At 47.1% G+C, this 19,155-nt stretch overlaps 1 protein-coding gene across 9 annotated transcripts in view; it reads left to right on the top strand.

The window, feature by feature from the left end:
- Positions 1–19,155, top strand: part of EPB41L4B (erythrocyte membrane protein band 4.1 like 4B) — a 129,041-nt gene that overhangs the window by 41,666 nt on the left and 68,220 nt on the right. For all 9 annotated transcript variants that reach the window (XM_025432215.3, XM_035697300.2, XM_025432212.3 and 6 more), the window contains exons 3-11: positions 5,447–5,489; positions 6,369–6,447; positions 8,395–8,439; positions 10,264–10,316; positions 15,368–15,488; positions 16,584–16,671; positions 16,836–16,924; positions 17,225–17,294; positions 17,392–17,561. In XM_025432215.3, the coding sequence (XP_025288000.1) occupies positions 5,447–5,489; positions 6,369–6,447; positions 8,395–8,439; positions 10,264–10,316; positions 15,368–15,488; positions 16,584–16,671; positions 16,836–16,924; positions 17,225–17,294; positions 17,392–17,561 (758 nt within the window). The remainder of the gene's footprint in view (positions 1–5,446; positions 5,490–6,368; positions 6,448–8,394; positions 8,440–10,263; positions 10,317–15,367; positions 15,489–16,583; positions 16,672–16,835; positions 16,925–17,224; positions 17,295–17,391; positions 17,562–19,155) is intronic.

The raw sequence follows: 19,155 nt of genomic DNA, 5'->3' as shown, positions 1-19,155 counted from the left end.
CACTGAAGGGGCATTTTTGGCTTCACTCTGATGATCGCTTGGAATGCCCTCACATATGCCCCTTGTATGGACCCTACTGAGCCTTTCCGCCATCTCAGATGCAGCTGGAGGGAAGTGCTATTGGCAAGTGCATTACTGTGAGAGACCGGAAACCCTTCCTTGGCCCCTGAGTTGATTGTTCAGACAGTGTGTTAGGGCACAGCCCAGTGCTCACATGAGCAAACGGTGTCAGGGGTCTCACGCCCATGGCCACACCCCAGGTGGGTGGCAGAGCTTGGACTCGAACTCTGATCTCTTGCCTCCTTCGATTTTTGTACAAAGGAGTGTGAAACATTCACAGGCCTCCCAGCAGCCTGTCTCTGAAGGCTGGGAGAGCAAGGGTTTTCCTGCCCATTTGCAAATATTGATGCTGGATGGAGAGCTATTGATAAAAGGGTCTTTGCAGTTGATTCAGATGAATCCCCAAGAAAGTCTTGAGTAGCTGGTGTAAGTGAGGTGGTTACAGGGGCCTCATCGTGGATGAGGAGGAGAGGTCCCTCCTTAGGTGGGGAAGTGCTTCGAGCTAGTGTGTGGTGTGGAGACCCAGGGCCCTGGATGCTGACACCGCCTGATTTCTTTTTTTTTTTTTTTTTAATATTTTATTTATTTATTCATGAGAGTCACAGAGAGAGAGAGGCAGAGACACAGGCAGAGGGAGAAGCAGCTCCCTGCGGGGAGCCCGATGTGGGACTCAATCCCAGATCCTGGGATCATGCCCTGAGCCAAAGGCAGACACTTGACCACTGAGCCACCCAGGTGTCCCGACACAGACTCATTTCTGACCCTGCCTCTGCCTCAGTAGCACTGTGATTCCTGGGCCTCTGAGCCCTCAGCACAGCTACCTTCATCTGCTCTGAGACCTGAGTGAGCCATAGGTGTGACGCAGTCCAGCGTGGTTTTCTGCCGACACCCCCGAGCAAAAAATTCTGGCGCTGTCTACCTGTGGGTAGCCTCAGATCCCATAGGTGAAGGCCTAGTCCTACAAAACTGCCCCCTCCCACCTACCTCCACTCCACACTTCAGATGCCAGTCATAAGTCCAGTGCCTGTGCTTTCGCAGTGTAGATAGGAAGTCCCCCACGACCCCCTCTCGAGTTGAGTTAATTTTCTAGAACAGATCATAGTACTCAGAAACATTTTACTCACTCGATTGCCAGTCTGTTATAAAAAGAGGTAACTCAGGAGCAGCCTGACGGAAGAAATGACTCGAGCAAGGTGTAGGGCACAGTGGGCACGACAGAGCTTCCACGCCTTCCCTGCGTGTCCCACTCTCCAGATCTCTGTTCGGAAGCTCTCCGAATCCTCCGTTTTAAGTTTTTACGGAGTCTTTGTCACAAAGGCATGATGGATTAAATTATTGGGCATTAGTGATTGATCCAGCCTCCAGGCCCCGGCCCCCTCCCCCTCTCCAGAGGTCAGACTCAGGTTTAACCCTTGGTCACTGGTTAGTTCCCCTGGCAACCAGCCCCCATCCTCAGGTGCTTTCTGAACGTCCCCTCGTTAACAGAAACTCAGGTGTGGTTAGAAGGGATTTGTTACCAATGTCAGGACACCTTGATTGCTCTTGTGGCGTACAAAATTCCAAGGGTTTTAAGATCTCTGTGCCAGAAACTAAGACCATATATATATATATTTCTTATTATAAATCATATCACACCAGTAAGCTCCAAAAGTGTCCTTTCCCTTCTTTCTCTTTTCATCCTTTGGATATGATTTTCTCTTCAGATTTCCTTCCAGCTCTAATTTAAACATGAACTAGACACTCTGTAAGCTAAGAAAATCTACAGGTTATTAGGAAGCGAGCTACGAGTTCCACCCCTCCGACTTGATGGTGAGGGCGCAGGGGTCGTTCTGGCAGGTTTTAGACTCTTTCCAACCCCTGAGCTTCTCTTGGCCGTTGTGGTTCAAGTGCTTCTGCATAGATCTGAGACAGCTCAGTTCTACAACCAGCTGTGTGCATGTCATAGTCCATTGACGTACCGTCGGAACAGATGGGCTTTGCCAAATCGTCTCCCATCTTGATTTATGGCAGGGGTTTTGCTAAATAGACTTGGATGAGAAATTCAGATCAGAAACCACCTTTCTGGGGGATCCCTGGGTGGCGCAGCGGTTTGGCGCCTGCCTTTGGCCCAGGGCGCGATCCTGGAGACCCGGGATCGAATCCCACGTCGGGCTCCCGGTGCATGGAGCCTGCTTCTCCCTCTGCCTGTGTCTCTGCCTCTCTCTCTCTCTTTCTCTCTCTCTCTCTCTGTGTGACTGTCATAAATAAATAAAAATAAATAAAACGAACATTTAAAAAAAAAAAAAAAGAAACCACCTTTCTAACACCTGTTAGAGTGTTTGAGTTAAACGGCGTGCCCTTTGAACTTAGACGTGCACTCATCTATCTCCAGTGACTGGTTTACTGGTCCCTTAAGAGGGCTGGAGCCATTGGCCTTGGCCTTTGCCGACAGGCAGCGTGGCTATATTTAGCCGGGATGCAGGTGAACATCTGAGGCAGGTCCGCTGCTGCTAAATGTAGGCCTCCAGGCCCAGTCAGTGTAGGATATGATTTACCAAAGGCCACGTTGGGCCATAGTGCTTGGGTATTCATCATGAGTTGGTGTTGTAGGATAAAATATGAGTAATCAGAGTCTGGTCAGCTCCTGCAGCTAAAAAGAAAGTCGGGTCATTTTAAACTGGTTGGATACAAGATAGGTTTTATCATCTCTTGTTTTAGGATTATGGCTGGATTTCTTATCGCCTCTGATGCAGGCATGCCAACCTGATCTGAACCCTGTAGGGCCAGGGAGCTTTTAAAATGAAACTGTTTCCGATGACGTTCCCAGCTTACTGAGCCCCAGACTTTTCACAAGCCTCCATCCTGGCACGTCCTGCTTTGAGCTGCGCCCTGTGGCTGGGCACGAAGGATGGAGGCCAGGGAGGGATGGAGGCCCTGGGCAGGGAGCTCCTTAAGCAGCGTGGCCAGAGGGGAAAGCAGTCCGGGAGGAGCACTGGCCGTGAACTGTCACTTAACGCCAGCCATAAACCCTGAAATTGCTTGAGATTTTAGAAAGCCTAGACAACGATGTTCAGAAGGGGTCATGGGCATGTCAAGATCCCCAAGATCAGTAGGGTATATTCCTGGGTAAGAGGAGGATGTGGGAAAACTAAAGCACTAAATATTTAATGGGCTCTCAGGAGCCTTTAAAAAACCACTAATGCTCTGAGATTCTGTTTAATGGATCTTGGGTGGGACCTGGGTAATCGTGACTGCAATGCACAGCCAGGGTTGAAAACCACCGGCAAGGGAACAACACAGGTCACACTTGGATCAAGACTGTAGTCGGACAGCGGAGGGAGGGGAACAGTGGGCTTGACGTGTTCTACTCCAGATGTAAGGGGACCCGAAGCAAAGAAATGGGACCAGCCCCTTTAAGCTCTGAGCATCTGGGGCTGATGAGATTAGAAGGCTGGCTGCCCCAGAACTTTCTTTGCATGGCGATAGTAAATCCATTTCAAAGCGAGGGCAGGGAGTTTAGTCATAGCCATTAGCCTGATACTTTGGCAGGATAGTAAATATACTTTTATTGTGTCTGTATCTGTCCTCCTCTGGGGGCTAAGGTCCGAGGTTTTCTGCTTGGCCGAGGGCAGTGGTGGTAGCGTATTCCGATGGGGCAAGTTGATCTTCAGAACCGGCCTGGTAGGCAAACAACCGAATGCGTAATGGAAGGGACAGCCTGGCCCAGCCCCTGGAAACAGTATTCTCATTAAAAGTAAAAGATTAAAAAAAAAAAAAAAAAAAAAAAGTAAAAGATCATGCAGAAAAGTAAAAAAGAAAAAAATAAATGGCACTCACAGCCCCACATCTGAAACGAACATCCATAAATCCTTCCGGACGTAATCTTGATAGAAAAATAATAATTTTATATAAACAGGATCTTGGGTTTTTTTTTGTTTTTGTTGTTTTGTTTTTTTTCTTTTCATCAAGCGTTGAGCTGCGGGTCTCTTGCCACATCGGTAAATAGGCCCACATCAGTTTTAAAGGCTGAATAGTATTTCATCATACGGATGAGCCATTTTTTTAAAATCCTTCTCTGTTGTTGATGGACATTTAGGTCATTTCCAATTCATAGCTATTACCAGTGAGATAAAGCATCCTGCGCTTGTGCCTTTGAGATACACATCCTGCTGGGCTGATCTTCCTTTATTGCGTGATTGCTGAGCCGGAGGGTGGAGATGACAAAAGCCCACGTTCTCCCGTCGCGCTGCTCACAGCTTATTGTGTTATAAGTCACCTGTTATTTGCTTTTGTGTTTCCTTATTCCCCTCCTCCCACGCAGTCACAATGGGCTCTTTGGTGAGGGGTAAGAGTACACCACACTAATTTAGTCCCACCCTTTCTCATTATTAGAGTGTGCAGAGTTGAGATTGCTTCTCGAAGTGTGTCGGCAGTCAGCAGAGGGGTCTCTGATTCCGAGCAGCTAGCGAGGAACCCATTCTGGCTGTGTCGTTCCAAACGTTACCCCAACGGGGACATTTCAGTGTGTACCCAGTTGGCGTAAAGTGGTTGGAGAAGCTCCCTTTACTCCCTTTAAAAAACAATGATATGGATCATTTTATTTCTCACGGATCTAATCCGGGCCTGCTGGGGGCCGTGCCCTGTGCCTGGCATAGGACACGAGAATGATTAGAGCGCACCGTCCCTGCCCTCCAGGGCTTGGGATCGCCGGCAGGGGCTCACAGTGCAACGGTCCTAAATGCTGTTTGCCATAGAAGTTGAGCCGCTGACGCTGATCAGGATGTACGTGTCAACCACTTGAACATTACAGAGGGACCTGCATCTGAGGGAGATGGTTTTGTGATTTCCTGGGGGTGGATGGGACCCAAGTATTTTTTCTGATGAAAACGACAGGGAGTTGAAATGTCCTCGTTGACCAGAGCAAAATTCTCTCCAGCAAATCCCCTGCCTGTCTTCCCATCTTCCTTGAGAAAAGAATAAAGAGGTTTGGGTTTTATCATTTTCACATTTACAGCGACAGAGATTCAAGACCCATGCGTGGTCAGAGATCCCTGCAGCGTGGCTTGTAGTCTTTACTAGGCTGATGGTGACTTTGGGATAGATAGTTGAAGAAGATTGAGGGTAACTAGAGGGTCTTCTTACAGATCAATTAGTTAAAAGGTTTTGAGTTCTTTTAGGCACCTCTTTGAAACGTTTACTCTCCCAAGAAAAAATGTATTTATTGTGCATAAGCGTAGTTTTTTTTTTTTTAATACCATCCCAAGCAGTTTGCTGATCCTGGTCTGAAAGCCTCGATCCCTGGTTTTATGGGTGGAATGACTAAGGTTTACGGAGGAGGGTAAATGTGGGTTATATCGACTAGCTGATGAACTATACCTAAAGAAACTTTTTCTTTCTTATCTTTCAGCACTGGCTGGATCATTCCAAACCCATAAAAAAGCAGATGAAAAGTAAGTAAGCAGAATTTAGCTTACTCACTTATTTCTTTTATCAGAGAATTAAAAAAAACTCCTTTGCCAGGGTTTTGAGGTATTATGTTATCCTCAGGACTTGAGAGGGCTTTAAAATAGATTCGGTTTTAAGTGGATGATTTTCCATTTCTTCAGGCTGGCCAAAATGTGAGAGTTTAAAATATGGATAAGAGTTTTTGGGTGGGTATTAAAAAACAGACTACGCTCTCATTTGAAATCAGGCACCCTTGCCAGTGAGAACTGATTAATATGCTATTCAGAAGGGTGATTTTACACCTATTACATTAATTTGCTAATGAGTTAGAAAAGTAGACTCAGAGAACGGGAAAGCAGGAGTTCTGACAATCTGGTCCAGCTCTCGGATTTTACAGGTGTGGTAAGCACATTTCTTCAAGGTTGTGCATGCGTGGGTAATTTCAAAACATATATAATACTTTACGGTGTCCTTACTGTATTTTTAGATTACAGAACACTTGCTGTTTATGCGTCACTTTACTTTAGCCCACTTCGTATTTTGTAAAAAGTTAGTATCTGTTTGGAATATCTTGGCAATTGGGTGAAAGTAAAATGTCAGCTCTTAGTAATTCATCTAGACGGTTAGAGTTTTTATTCCAGAATGAGTTACTCGCTACTGCATCTTCGTCAACATGAAAGCACATTTTAGGTTTCCAAACTCAAGGATTGAAAAGGACTCACTAGCTTTAGAAGCCCCATCGTGCCCTCCCCAGTGTAACAGTGAATGTGTGACTAGATTTAACATGTTTTTTTTTTTTTTTCCTTTTGTCCATTCTGTGATCTTCAAAACTGGGGGAAAAAAAAAAAAACAACCTCTTCATCCTTCCATCTCCATATGTTTAGTCGGACCTGCTTATGCTTTGCACTTTCGAGTTAAATATTATTCTTCAGAACCGAACAACCTTCGCGAAGAGTTTACAAGGTAGGTCAAAATGTGGAACAAGATCCCCCCACCCCGTGCCCCCGGTAGCACTTACCTTATAACTCATGGGTCCTCTGAGTTGTGGGGCGGCCTCCTCTTCCATGTGCTGACTTTATATTCTGAGCAAGAGTTATTAGTACTTTGCCTGTGCTTATCTCTGCATTCTGTTGGAAATCTACCCTTTGCTCCATCTGACCTTTTTCTTAGTGAATCGCAATTAAAAGATTTATTTTCTCGCCACATTTCTATCTCACTGGGCTGTGGGTCAGTTGGTTAGTCGTTCTATGGCACTTCATTTTTGTCGAGGTACAAGAAGGGAAGGCAGGTATTGGAAGAGCGTTTCTTAGTCCCAAATTGCCATCTTATTATTTTTTTTAAGGGGCTGCACAGTGTTCCCTTGATTGCTACCCTATCAAAGTTGTTGGAGTCCCTTCATGTTGTCTTGCAGCCCCACTGGATTTCTTTTGAAGTGTGCCCGCCTATGCCTGTCTCTTAGACTTCAGAAACAGTGTTGAAGCAAAAGAGACTTTAAAAACATTTTAAGTATGGAATTTCCCTCCGGCTGCCCTTCTGTCAGTGAGCTTCTCTACCCAGCCTTCTGCTGCTTTTTGCTTCCCTAGAACCTCCTTGTCATTTACCTGATAGATAGTAGTGGTGACATGTTAGCCCATGGTGGTGGCCACTAGCCTGGAGATGAGCACCTAAGGAACACTTCAAAGACTGCTTATCACCATTCTCTGCGCTGAAGAGGTCCACTGACCTTGGGTAGTTAGGTTTTCCTGTAGAAATTGGAGGTTCTGGCCATATCAGCATATCAGCACTTGTGTTCTCTCTGATGTGGGTACTCAACTCAGTGGTGGCTAAGCAGCTGTCGGAAGCAGGAACATTCTGGAATGTACTAGAACCTTCAGCTCCCCCATCCTTTGATTTCTGGGTCACCCACATTCTCCTATATCCATCCCAACAGAGAGTGACTGTCTGCATTGTTTACAAAGTTTAAACAAATTATTCTAGAGTTCCACCTCCGAGTCCCTTATGAAACATGCTGCTTCTAGCCATCATCAAAGCCAGTGATTCTTAACCAGGGTTGTGTGAATCAGAAACACCTAGGAAGCTTTTGAACAAATCAGATTCCTGGGGGCCACTCTTGCATGTAAGGCTGATTCCCTAGGTATGGAGCAGAGCGTGGGTAGCTTTGGCTTTTACAAAGCACTATAAGTGGTTCTGATGCCCACATCCTCCTGGTTAAAAAAAAAAAAAAAAAAACAGTTAAGCCAAGACACTTAATCTTTTTTCTTCTTTTTACTTAAGTGAACACTACTTGTGCTATTTGCTGCTTTCCTCTCCCCATTTCTCATTACCCCACAACCCGCTGCAGCCCAGTTCTGGGATTTTTTTTGGGGGGGGGGGTGTGCGTGTGCGTGCGCATGCATGCGTACACGTGTTTGTTTTTAAAAGACAGAGTCTGCAGTTAACCTGCATCAGGAAAAAAGCCTCAAGCAGTTGCTAACTACAGTTAGCTGTAAACGTTCTGATACAAGCAGCTGCACCCTTCCCGGAATCTGCTGGTGGGACTGGCTGAGGGCCAAGCCCAGTGGCCTCGCCCTGTCCGTTTGACTGGACGCACCGCATGCCCGTGTGTGAGCTCCCTTCTCAAGCACCAGCCGTGCTGCAGAGGCCGTCATTAGACTGTGCGGTGTCTCATGTTCCATCTTCCAAGTATCTTGCAAATTCTATACCTGCGCTCACCTGCCTAAGCTAGGTTCTGGGATGCCTTCCTGGAGACTCAGGAGGAGATGCTTCCACCAAAGTTCTCATTTGATTTGGACTCCTTTTTACAATGCAGAATTCTGGGCTATGTGCGGGGCGGGATCTGTGATGGGAAGTTGGGGATTGGGAGCGGCTGGGAAAAAGTACCCTCTGTTGACTTTTGTGTATGTTTGTCAGGTACCTGTTTGTTTTACAACTCAGGCATGACATTCTTTCAGGAAAGTAAGTATGTTTTTGTTCTAACTCTTAACCCAGGATAGATCATAGTATATTTCTAAATCACTGTTGTTGTTGTTGTTGTTTTAACTCTTCTACCCTTGTTCCCTTTTCAAAATTCAAAAAAAGTACACCAGGCATTGTAAAGTGAGTCTAATACTTGTATCACTGTCATCATCATCTTATTTTTAAATGATTACTATATGGCTTGAAGCATTTCCAAGAGCATTAATATCTTAAGTGATGTGTATTTGGGAATAATTCTCTCCTTAATCACATCACTGCCCCATTCATAATGGCTTTTGTCGTATTTGCGAGCAAGATACGTTATTAGTATGTATACACTTACAAGCATTTGGGTAGTCAGAAGTCTCATTCATCACCATCTGCATTTAAGCAACGAAAGAGGTTATGTTCTGATTCTGATAGGAGGTTTAGACATCTCATCTCATTTCCTTTTCCCCTCTTAAAAAATGATTTTTCAATACTAGGCCTCTGGCGACAATGATTGCTGAGCACAAGAAGCATTGGCACTGATGTGGTTGGTCTCGCCCGCAGTATTTATTTTAAAGATGTGAAATTTCAGCGGTCATAGCTTTTACAGTTGTGTCACTTTTCCACATACACACTGACCATTTTCTATTCCATGGAAAACGAAGACTTATACTGAATCTAAAAAGCGATCCCTGATGTTGACAAGAGCACATCTTGATTTTGAATATAATCAGAAGGAAATCTGAAAAGTGATTTCCGATTTTGCAGACCCTGCACAGAACAACATGCTATTAAAAACCCTAGTGCAGCATATACCATAGAACAAGTAGATTGTACAGTGTATACATTTGCCTTATTCAGCTATGCAATACAAATCTTTGGTGTGTGTATTATGAGTGTGTGTCTATTTTTATCTCTCTCTCTCTCTCTGCATACTGTGCTCCTCATCCTGAAGGCCTCTTAACTCTAGTAACTGTCTTCAGTTTGGAAAAATATTAATGGCGACATCTTGCATTTGTACAGTACTTTGCAGTTTATGTGCGCTTCAGCCTCATTTACTGTACTTCAAAGCGGAATGGTGTTCTGGCCTCCTTCCCTCTGGATGGCCTTGAGCAAGACACCTGAACACTCAGTTCCTCGTCTCTAAATTGGGGGATGGATGGGGGAGCCCTGGCCACACCCGTCTTAGAGGTGTATGAACTCCACGCATTGAGCACACTCAGTAGTACATGTGAAAGGCTTTGGAAACTATGAAGTGCTATACAATGTGTGTCATTATTATTTTTCTAACTCAATTTGTAATTCTAAGTGTGAATGAGATCAGTGATTTGAGGTTTGTAATACACCTCTGTGGCTCTGCCTCCGTTATACTTATTAGAACGCTTGAGTGTATCCAGCTGTCCTGGCAGTGTTAGATATTGTGTCTGTCTGTTTATTTTTAACACTATGACCTGGTTTCAAGAAATATTTAAGGCAGCTTGAAAAGGCGCATGTACTGTATCAAGTAAGTTCCAAAATCACAAGGCAAAGGGAAGGCTTTTCAGTCTATTTCCCAAACCTCCCCATTCTTGCCAAATTCAGTGAAATTGCCCACAGGGTGGATAGAAACTATACCTGGTTGGGTTGTTTTGCTAGATGGTGAGCCTGACTTTGGGAAATAGGTAGTGGAAGTCAGCTTGTTTGCATTCTTTAATGTGGACGGCAAAAATAGAAGCCACTGGGAAAAATCATTATCTAAATATCACTACCTTTCGAAAAATGACTTTAATGATATTTTGTATGGTTTATGAGTATTAAAGTTCATATACAGAATTAATTTCCTCTCTTTTTTTCAAGATTGAAATGCCCCTATGAAACGGCTGTGGAATTAGCTGCTCTCTGTCTACAAGGTACATTATTCTTTAGTGGTAATTAGCATTTTCATGTTATGCTCTTGTTTCAACAATTGATTATCCTGTGTACCAGGCTCAGTTCTCCTCTTTGGGGGTATAAATGAATATAGTACGGCCTCCATCTCTCAAGTAGCTAATGGTCCCGTGAGGACATGGCAAAACCACATACAGGGTACAGTGTAGTTCCCCCAGGAAGACCTGCAGGAGGCTTAGAAGGCGAAGGCCCTTCGGGGGATAAAAATGAACAAAGGAATCAAGGACACAAAGTAGAAAAGTATAGAGAGGTGCCAGCAATGGAGCGGTGTTGGAGGGTGGAAGTTCGGAAACCTGGATAAGTGGACAACCTTGAACCTTGTTTAAAAAGCATGACCTTCATGCTGGTCAGCAGTAGGCCTTTGAGGGCTCTTAAGAGGAAGGCAGGCCTGGGGAGGTGTGCATTTGGAAAGGTCACATTGGCTGTGATGGGGAGAAGGGACTGGAGCAAGACCAGGGTGAGGGGTGCGGTGAGAAGGTTTTGCTGTAATAAAAGGAAATTGACTGGGGCAGAGGGGTACACACCCACACACACACATCCCCAAAAAACCAACATTGGTGGTACAAGAGAAGGACCTGGTCATTAGATCAGTATTGAAAAGGGGAGTCAGGGAAGGTCATAGATGGATTCCAGTGGTGTGTGATGGGAACAGTGAATGGTTAGGAGAGTTGGCTCCAATGGAGGAGATACCTGTGTAGGGCCTCTTGGTTGACAGATGCCAGTGGGACCTTCAGTAGCTTCTTGAGTTTGCACATCAGAGAGGTCAAGCCAGAGCATTAACAGGGAGTCCTCTGCTTGCAGGTAGGAGTTAGATGGTGATTTGCCTGCATGAGCGTCAACCTTGACTTGACTCTTCCATCTTTTGCACTGGTGGATTTTAGTTTAAAATGCACAAGAAACACTTGCTAGAGTCTCCAGCATTAATTAAGAGGATACTAACATGTAACTGCACATAAGGAATTTTATCGGCACATCAGAGAGACATATGTTGTAGATTTGTTTACCAGCATGTTCATCGGCTTCTATGGGATAATGAATTATGATGTATTCATTCATAATTACTAATTAATTTTGAACACCATATTAAGATTTGGCTTCCAGTTTTTGTATTTGCCAATTTTTAAAAGTGGATCTAAGTCTTCAAATCATAAAATCAGTACACATTTATCATAGAATATCAGGACAGCCGCACAGTAGACAAGTAGAAGGGAGGAAGGAACCCATCATCCTGCCATCCGTAGACAATCAAGAGTTTCTGTGAGTTGGGTACAGTTTTTAAAATGTAATTCTGATCAGTTATATACAATTTTTTATGATTTTCTACTTGGTATTTTTAGTACATGTATTTTGTCATAAAGATGATTTTTAATGACCGGAGGATATTCCCTTATCTGACATTTCTATTCCTCAGTCACTTTTCAATTCTTGTTCTCTAATGGGGGCTCGCATGTAGTAGGTGCTCAGTTAAGTATAGAATGAATCAAATGAAGTTGGAGAGGCCCCTCAAAGACTTTGGTTGGAGATGCCTGAGTGGCTCAGAGAATCTGCCTTTGGCTCAGGTCATGATCCTGGGTTCCTGGGATGAGTCCCGCATCGGGCTCCCCACAGGGAGCCTGCGTCTCCCTCTGCCTGTGTCTCTGCCTCTCTCTGTGTGTCTCTCTCATGAATAAATAAATATATAAAATCTTTTAAAAAAAACAAAGACTTTAGTTGAAGGAGGAGCCTGCCCATGAGGTCTGAGAGCTACCTCTACCATCAGGTGGTAGAGGTGACAATATGGCCATCTGTAAATGTCTGTGCCACATACAGTGCCAAGTGCTTCACGTCCACATTTTCATGACACAACAGTCCTTATGGTAAGTGCTGTAAGGATCTATAATGGCTTAGAGAACGTGGAAATCTCTCCATTTTGGCCAGGGACAGATTTCCCCAGCTGGCCAAGTGGCATCCACTCTGGAGTTTCTGAGTCTCCAGGAGGTATATACCATTAGAGTTGGTGGCCTGGCGATAGGTGTCAGAGTGTAGTTAACAGGATGAAGGCAATCAACCCACAGGTCCTGAACCATTAGAGCTGGAGGCGCATGTATTACCATCTCCCCTCACCCCCCTCCGCACTCCCTCACTTCCCTGCCATGTGCTGAAGGCATCACTACACTCCCAAAGCCCGGCTCTGATAGGACCATTTGCTGTGCCCCAGAGCCGAGGCAGACGTGAATGAGATCAGCTGTCTGTGAGCCTTTCTCCTGGAAGTGACCCACTTGAGTTGAAACTACAACAGAGTGTAATTTAAGATGCAGTCATTGTGTCAAGTACAAATGAAAAGGCTGAAGGCTTAGACACTCAAGTTGGGAAGTTCTTGTTACGTTGTCCCTCCATGGCCTCTTTCCCCCACATCCCATTGGGAAGCGCCACAGCCTTTCCAGTGCAACCACAGCGAAGCCAGCTTCATCAGACCATCAAGATCGCTCGAGCAGGGTCTGGGTTCAAATAAAATGTGGGCTGTGTTTCCTCCCTTGCTTGGGCCTTGAAGACGTGTCTTGCTGTGGTTGTCCTTGAGTTAGTGGTACCCCTCCAGAGTTGTGATGCAGTGGCCCTGAGTGAAGGCTGTGCTCTTTTAAGGTAGATTTGAAAGTTAATCCAGGCAAAAAGAAAGGGGAGGAGGAGAATGGAACAGTCGTTTGCTGGGTGCCCATGATCTTCCATCCTTGCAGCAGTTCCCATTTTACTGACTGGGCATCAGAGATGGATGGAGAGCTGTTAAGTGACTTGCCCAGATCCTACAGATAGCGTATGGTAGAGGGGGATTCCAGCATTCCCGCGTCCGAGCCGTTTCCACCACCCTCGGCACCCTCCACAGCGAGGACCCTGGCTGCAGACAGAGTTCACAGATGGTGGAGGGTCGTTTTGCAGGCAGATTTTTGGGAGGCAGGTGTGCTGTCTCAGAATCTATGTACCGGGCATCACTCAGGCCTGTTCTGGTCCAGTGATGGTGAGAAGGGACACTGGCACCCTTTCCCAGTCTCAGGAAAACTTTATCATCGTCTAGTTTCTCCCTCTGTGCTCGATGATTCCAGTGGTGTCGCCGAGACACCACTAAACCCAGGGCTCTGTTGCCCCACTTTGGCCCATGGGTGCAGGAGAAGGGTGGTTCACAGGAGGGAGATCTCCTCCCAGACTGTCCCTCTAGCCCCACCAGCTCCCCAGTTTCAGGGTGAGTGCTTGGTTAGAGGACAGTGGTGGCCCTAGCAGCCCAGCCCTTCCCTTGGCTGGGTGAATATTTCCAGAGCAGAATATTCATTTGTGACTTTGCCGGAGGTACAAGTAGCTGCACACACACCCCCGACCCCCACCCAGACCACCCTGGTGATTTTAGGGTGCCCTCTGCCTCAGATGCTTCAGAGTTGCAAATGAAGGGCTTCCATCAGGTGAGGAAGCATTTACCAGCATCCCCCACACACTCCATGGCAAGCAGTGTCTCTTACAGCACCCCCCCCCCCCCCGCCCCCGCCCCGCCCCATGGCTCCTCTGAGCTCACTTCTGCAAGCGCACCAGAGTCCCTCCAGGAGGGTGAGCTCTGGCACTGGAAAGGCTGCTGGGTAGTTAGTTGCCCGTTGCTGGTGAGGTTCAGACGGCTGCTGACTCATCAGTTGGTGGGATTTGTTGTGTTAAGCAGTGATTCTCAAGGTGTGTTCCCAGGTCACGCTGCATCAGCCTTACCTGGGAACTTGTTAGAAGTGCAAATTCTCAGGATGCCTGTGTGGCTCGGTGGTTGAGCAGCTGCCTTCCACTGGGTTGTGATCCCAGGGGTCCTGGGGTCAAGTTCTTCTGCATTAGGCTCTCCGCAGGAGCCTGCTTCTCCCTCTGCCTATGTCTCTGCCTCTCTCTCTCTGTGTGCCTCATGAATAAATAAGTAAAATTAAAAAAAAAAAATTCTCAGGCCTTATTCCAGACCAGTGGAATCAGAATCTTGGGGGATGGGCTTCAACAGTGTGTGTTTTAACGAGCCCTCGGGGTGACCATAATGCACATGCCAGTTCAAAAGCCAGTATTGCAGATCCATGCTTTTCAAAGTAACCTGTGCACCAGTCACCTGGGCATCTGGTGAAAGGGCAGGTTCTGCTTCAGTAGGTCTGATGATTGTGCGTTATGAGCAAAGTCCCAGGTGATGCTGATGCTGGACCACCCTTTGTGCAGCAGGGTGTTAGAGAAACCTCTGGAAGATTCCCTTTCATCCAGGGGTCTGCTCCCTGAGCTGCAGGGGTGGGGTCCGGGGTGGGGAGAGTGGATTTTCTCATTTGTGTCTTGGAAGCACGGGACCCCCTGTGTCCTCGGGCCCTTCATACTGTGGGGTAACTTGGCCAGAGCCACTAGGGTGCTGCACACTTTGGGGTTTTTGCTGGGGCTCCTGGTGTGGCTGCTCTTCTTTGCACTCCCGGCTTCCTCCTGGTTCTGGCCGACTTGCTGCAGTTGCTCCTGCAGCCGGATCACCCCCCCCTCCTCCCTGCCCCCCCCCTCCTCCCTCCGCCTCTCTCCCTCCCAAGTATTTTCCCCCAGACTCTACCCGTACTGAATCTGGGATTGGGCCTCTGGAGCAGGGCGGGCTGGGGAGCAGGCTGGGGGGTGCTGCTGGGGGGGTGTTGGGGGGCCTTCAGTGAGAGCTGGGTTAAATAGCTGTTTCTGAGCACGCCCTCATTCTCTGCAGTTGCCTTTTATTGCAGATCTGGGCTCTACCACTTTACAGGGGAAATACAACCTGGGCCTCCTCGGGTGGGAGAAACAGTCGAGAGCAAAACTGTCCTCACTGAGAGAGTGGTGTTTTGCCGAGTGGGGCGGGCGTGAGGAGGATTCTTGGGGATTCTGAATGTGCTGCGGGCACCAGGTGGGAAGGGCGCTCCCCCCGCGGGGGCACCTGCGCTTTATGATCGTGCCAGCTGCCTCTGGACCTGGTTGCAGCAGTCACCGAAGGAAGGTATTCAACGTCTCCCCGTTTTTCTCCCTTTTATGACCCTCGCAGCGGAGCTGGGGGAGTGCGAGCTTCCAGAACACACGCCAGAGCTTGTGTCTGAGTTTCGGTTCATTCCAAATCAGACAGAAGCGATGGAATTTGATATCTTCCAGAGATGGAAAGAGTGCAGGTACCTCGATGCTACCCTCTAGCATTCTGATAATGTTTATTTTGTGCTGTGTAAGCGTGTGTCGGACTCTGATGTGCCAGGAGAATCGCTCCGGGTGAAGCCTGTGAGGCTGCAGCTCCAGCTCTGCACTTCTGGCCTGTTGTTCCAAAGGCCCACGCGACCCCCCGTCTCTCCTGAGATACTGAGATACACAGTCAGGCCCGGACCAGGCCCCCGTCGCCCCCTGAAATCCAGAGCCCGGTCCTGATGGGCCCGTTACTGTGGGGCCGCCGCTCTCCTGGCCTCCCGGAGAGAGCAAGGAGGCTCTGCCTTGGTACATTCCTACAGCCCCGGCTCTGTGTCCACGGCCCAAATCTTCTAGAATGAACCGTTTAGAGAGGCCCCGTTGTTCCGAACAGGTGCACTCGTATTGGAGACCACGTGGAGCACGGCATTACCTTTCAGGACATGTGGTCACCGCAGCTAAATCCAGCCTTGTTGTTTATGTCTGGCCTCCTCCACCCACCTGCCTGGCCCCCCACCGCCCGGGGTCCCTCTAGGGCGACCGTTCCATGCCTGGACTACCGGTGCTGCCCTTCCGCCCTCCCAGCCCACCTGCCCAAACCCTGCGCTCCGAGTCAGTCTCGGACTCAGAGGGCTTAGCCTCGTTTCCTCTCGTCCCTCAGCCCTCCTAAGGGGTGCGATGACTTCTCTGAAACTGGAAAGTGACATTAGCCCATGCTCGTACCATGTTGAAATATATGGCCGTGGCACTGCACCCCCCACCCCCACCCCATGCACACGCACCCCGTCCTCTCCTGCGGGCAGTACTGTTACAGCCCCGGGGGGGCGGCTTCCCGGCCCTTCCACTTGGCATGTCCATGCCCACGTCCACGCACAAAAATTGTGGCCTTCCGTGTTCCCATCATAAGCAGGGCTGTCATCTCTCTAGTCCAGTAACAGTCTGTCCATGGAGGCCTTTTCCTGTTAGTACAAATGCGTGTCCCTCATTCTCTTAATGGCTACAGAGGGTGTCCCTTTAGTGTGGCTGTGCCCTTCAGAAACCCGTGGGTGTACGAGCTGCAGTTTACATGTATTTCCATTGGTTTTTCAAAGGGGAAAGAGCCCTGCCCAGGCGGAACTGTCCTATCTGAATAAAGCGAAGTGGCTGGAAATGTATGGGGTAGACATGCACGTTGTCAGGGTAAGAACTGTGTGCGTTTGACGGGGGGTCCTTGGGTTTTGCTGTGCCCGAGCCATGTATAAAAAATGTGCAAACAAAGTAACGCGGTGAGGAAACTGTTTTGCATTCTGCTCTGTGACGACCTGTTAGAACCCTCTACCGATTGTCACTTCGTTTATTTGTAGGGAAGAGATGGCTGTGAATATTCTCTTGGACTGACCCCGACAGGCATATTAATCTTTGAAGGAGCTAACAAAATAGGCTTATTCTTTTGGTAATTTAGTTTTGTCTAATATTAAAAATGTCTTTTCCTATTTTGTGGTGGAATTCTATGTGATGGATGATTCTTGAGGGATATTTGCAACACCCCAATTTGCTTTAAAAAACACACCATGCTCTTCTTAATATATTTGCGGGTGTTTGGCAGTGGCAATGAAACCTCTGGATAATCACACTTGAATGAATGAATGATTTCTTTAGCAAATCTAAGCTTAAAAAGTAGAAAGGAAACTGCTGTTTGTGTAGATAGCATTCCTTGCAGATTGTACTTTTAAAATGTTTTCTCTCTGCCCAGGCCTAAAATTACCAAAATGGATTTTAAAAAGAGCAAATTGACACTGGTGGTGGTGGAGGACGATGATCAGGTAAGCCTTGCTCCTGGATTTCCTCCTTGCTGCAAATGAGCCTTCCTCGAGGTTCCCGACACGCACTGAATCGAGAACCTTGTGCTTCACCTGTAAGGGGCGGGAGCAGGAGCACACGTTTGTATTCCGGCTGGACAGCGCCAGAACCTGCAAGCACCTCTGGAAATGTGCGGTTGAACATCACGCCTTCTTCCGACTGCGGACGCCGGGAAATAGCAAATCGAACAGATCAGACTTTATCCGCCTGGGGTCTCGCTTCAGATTCAGGTGGGCACTGGCACTGCTCTTTACAACGTGGATACCACGTTTCGGAGGAGGGCAACAGGGATGTTTCTTGTGAATGGAGCGATGAGCGGATCTGTGTCCAGAGGCTTGGGTCGGACTTCCCATCCCTGCTGCTTTCTTAGGATCTGCCCTTTGGTTGAATCACCAAAGCTCTTTTAGCCTCGTGTCCTCATTGATAAAATGGGGCTAATAACAAAATTGTTAATAGCTGACATTTAGCTGAAACTATGCCATCTTAAGCAGTAGACATTAGTAGCCACGTGTGGCCATTAAGATGAATATTAAATAAAAAAAATTTTAAGTTTGAGAGAGAGAGAGAGAGAATGTGTGTGTGTGTGTGTAAGAGAGAGAGAGACAGAGAGAGAGAGTGTGTGTGTGTGTGTGTGTGTGTGTAAGAGAGAGAGAGAGAGATTTGGGGAGGGGCAGAGGGAGAGAGCCATGAAGTAGACTCCTTGCTGGCTCTGGAACCCATCGCGGGGCTCGATCTCACGACCTGAGCTGAAATCAAGAGACACATGCTCAACTGACCCAGCCACTCCGGCTGCACCAAGATTAATTAATATTAAATAAATTTTAAAATTTAGTTCCTCCAGGGGCACCTGGGTGGTTCAGTCGGTTAAGCATCTGCTTTTGGCTCAGGTCATGATCTCTGGATCCAGAGCCCGCCTTGGGCTCTCTGCTCAGCAGGGAGTCTGCTTCTCCCTCTCCCTCTGCCTGCCTGCATATACTCACTTGCTAGCTCTCTCTCTCTCTCAAAAAAGTAAATAAATAAAAATCTTTTAAAATGTCATTCTTCTGTCCCAATAAATGCTCAGTGCATGTGAGGTAGGTGGCCACCATAGTGGGCCTGAGCATAGAACACAAATTGTGCTAGAGTTTTTCATGAACCAGTGTGTAATCCTTGCAGCAGTCTTGATGCAATTGGTCCTCTGGTTATTCCCATTTTACAGATAAGGAATCTAGGGCTGAGGAATTGCATAATCTTCCCAGAGTCATGGCCAGCAAGTGGTAGAGCTGAGATTCAACCCCAGATAGTCTGGGTCTCGTATTTTAATCACTACTCTATTGCCTTTCATGCACCAATGTCAAGAAATGTGGTTGATGGTTGAGAAGGAGAGCAGATGTCCATGTGTGTGCAAGTGACCCAGGGTAGGCTCAATAAATACTTCAATCCAAAAAAGACCCTGAAAACATGGAGAATTTAATCTTTCACATACTTTTACCTATGGCTTATAAGACTGTGTCTTTCAAAATACATAAAAACTTCCTTGGGGGGGTATTAAAAAAATGAAGACTTAGGACCTCATCCAAGACCCTTGTAATCAGAATCTATGGGTGCACACATGTGCGTTCATGAGTAAGGCCAGGGGATGTGCATTTTAAATGCCCTCCCAGGGTTGATTTTTGAGGCTTGTTTTTGGATCTGAGAATCGCTGTTATAAGCTCTAAAACCTCACCTGATTTCATAACCTCTCTCCACACATGGCATGTCCTTGAACTCTATTGAATATGCCACAGGGTGTGCATTTATCATTTCAGATTTATCTACTATGCAAGGAAATGGCTATTGGGATGG

Source organism: Canis lupus, chromosome 11 (genome assembly GCF_003254725.2).
Source record: "Canis lupus dingo isolate Sandy chromosome 11, ASM325472v2, whole genome shotgun sequence".
NCBI classification, from domain to species: domain Eukaryota; kingdom Metazoa; phylum Chordata; class Mammalia; order Carnivora; family Canidae; genus Canis; species Canis lupus.
The sequence above is the reverse complement of the archived record's forward strand: the minus strand, read 5'-3'. Positions and strand labels throughout refer to the sequence as shown.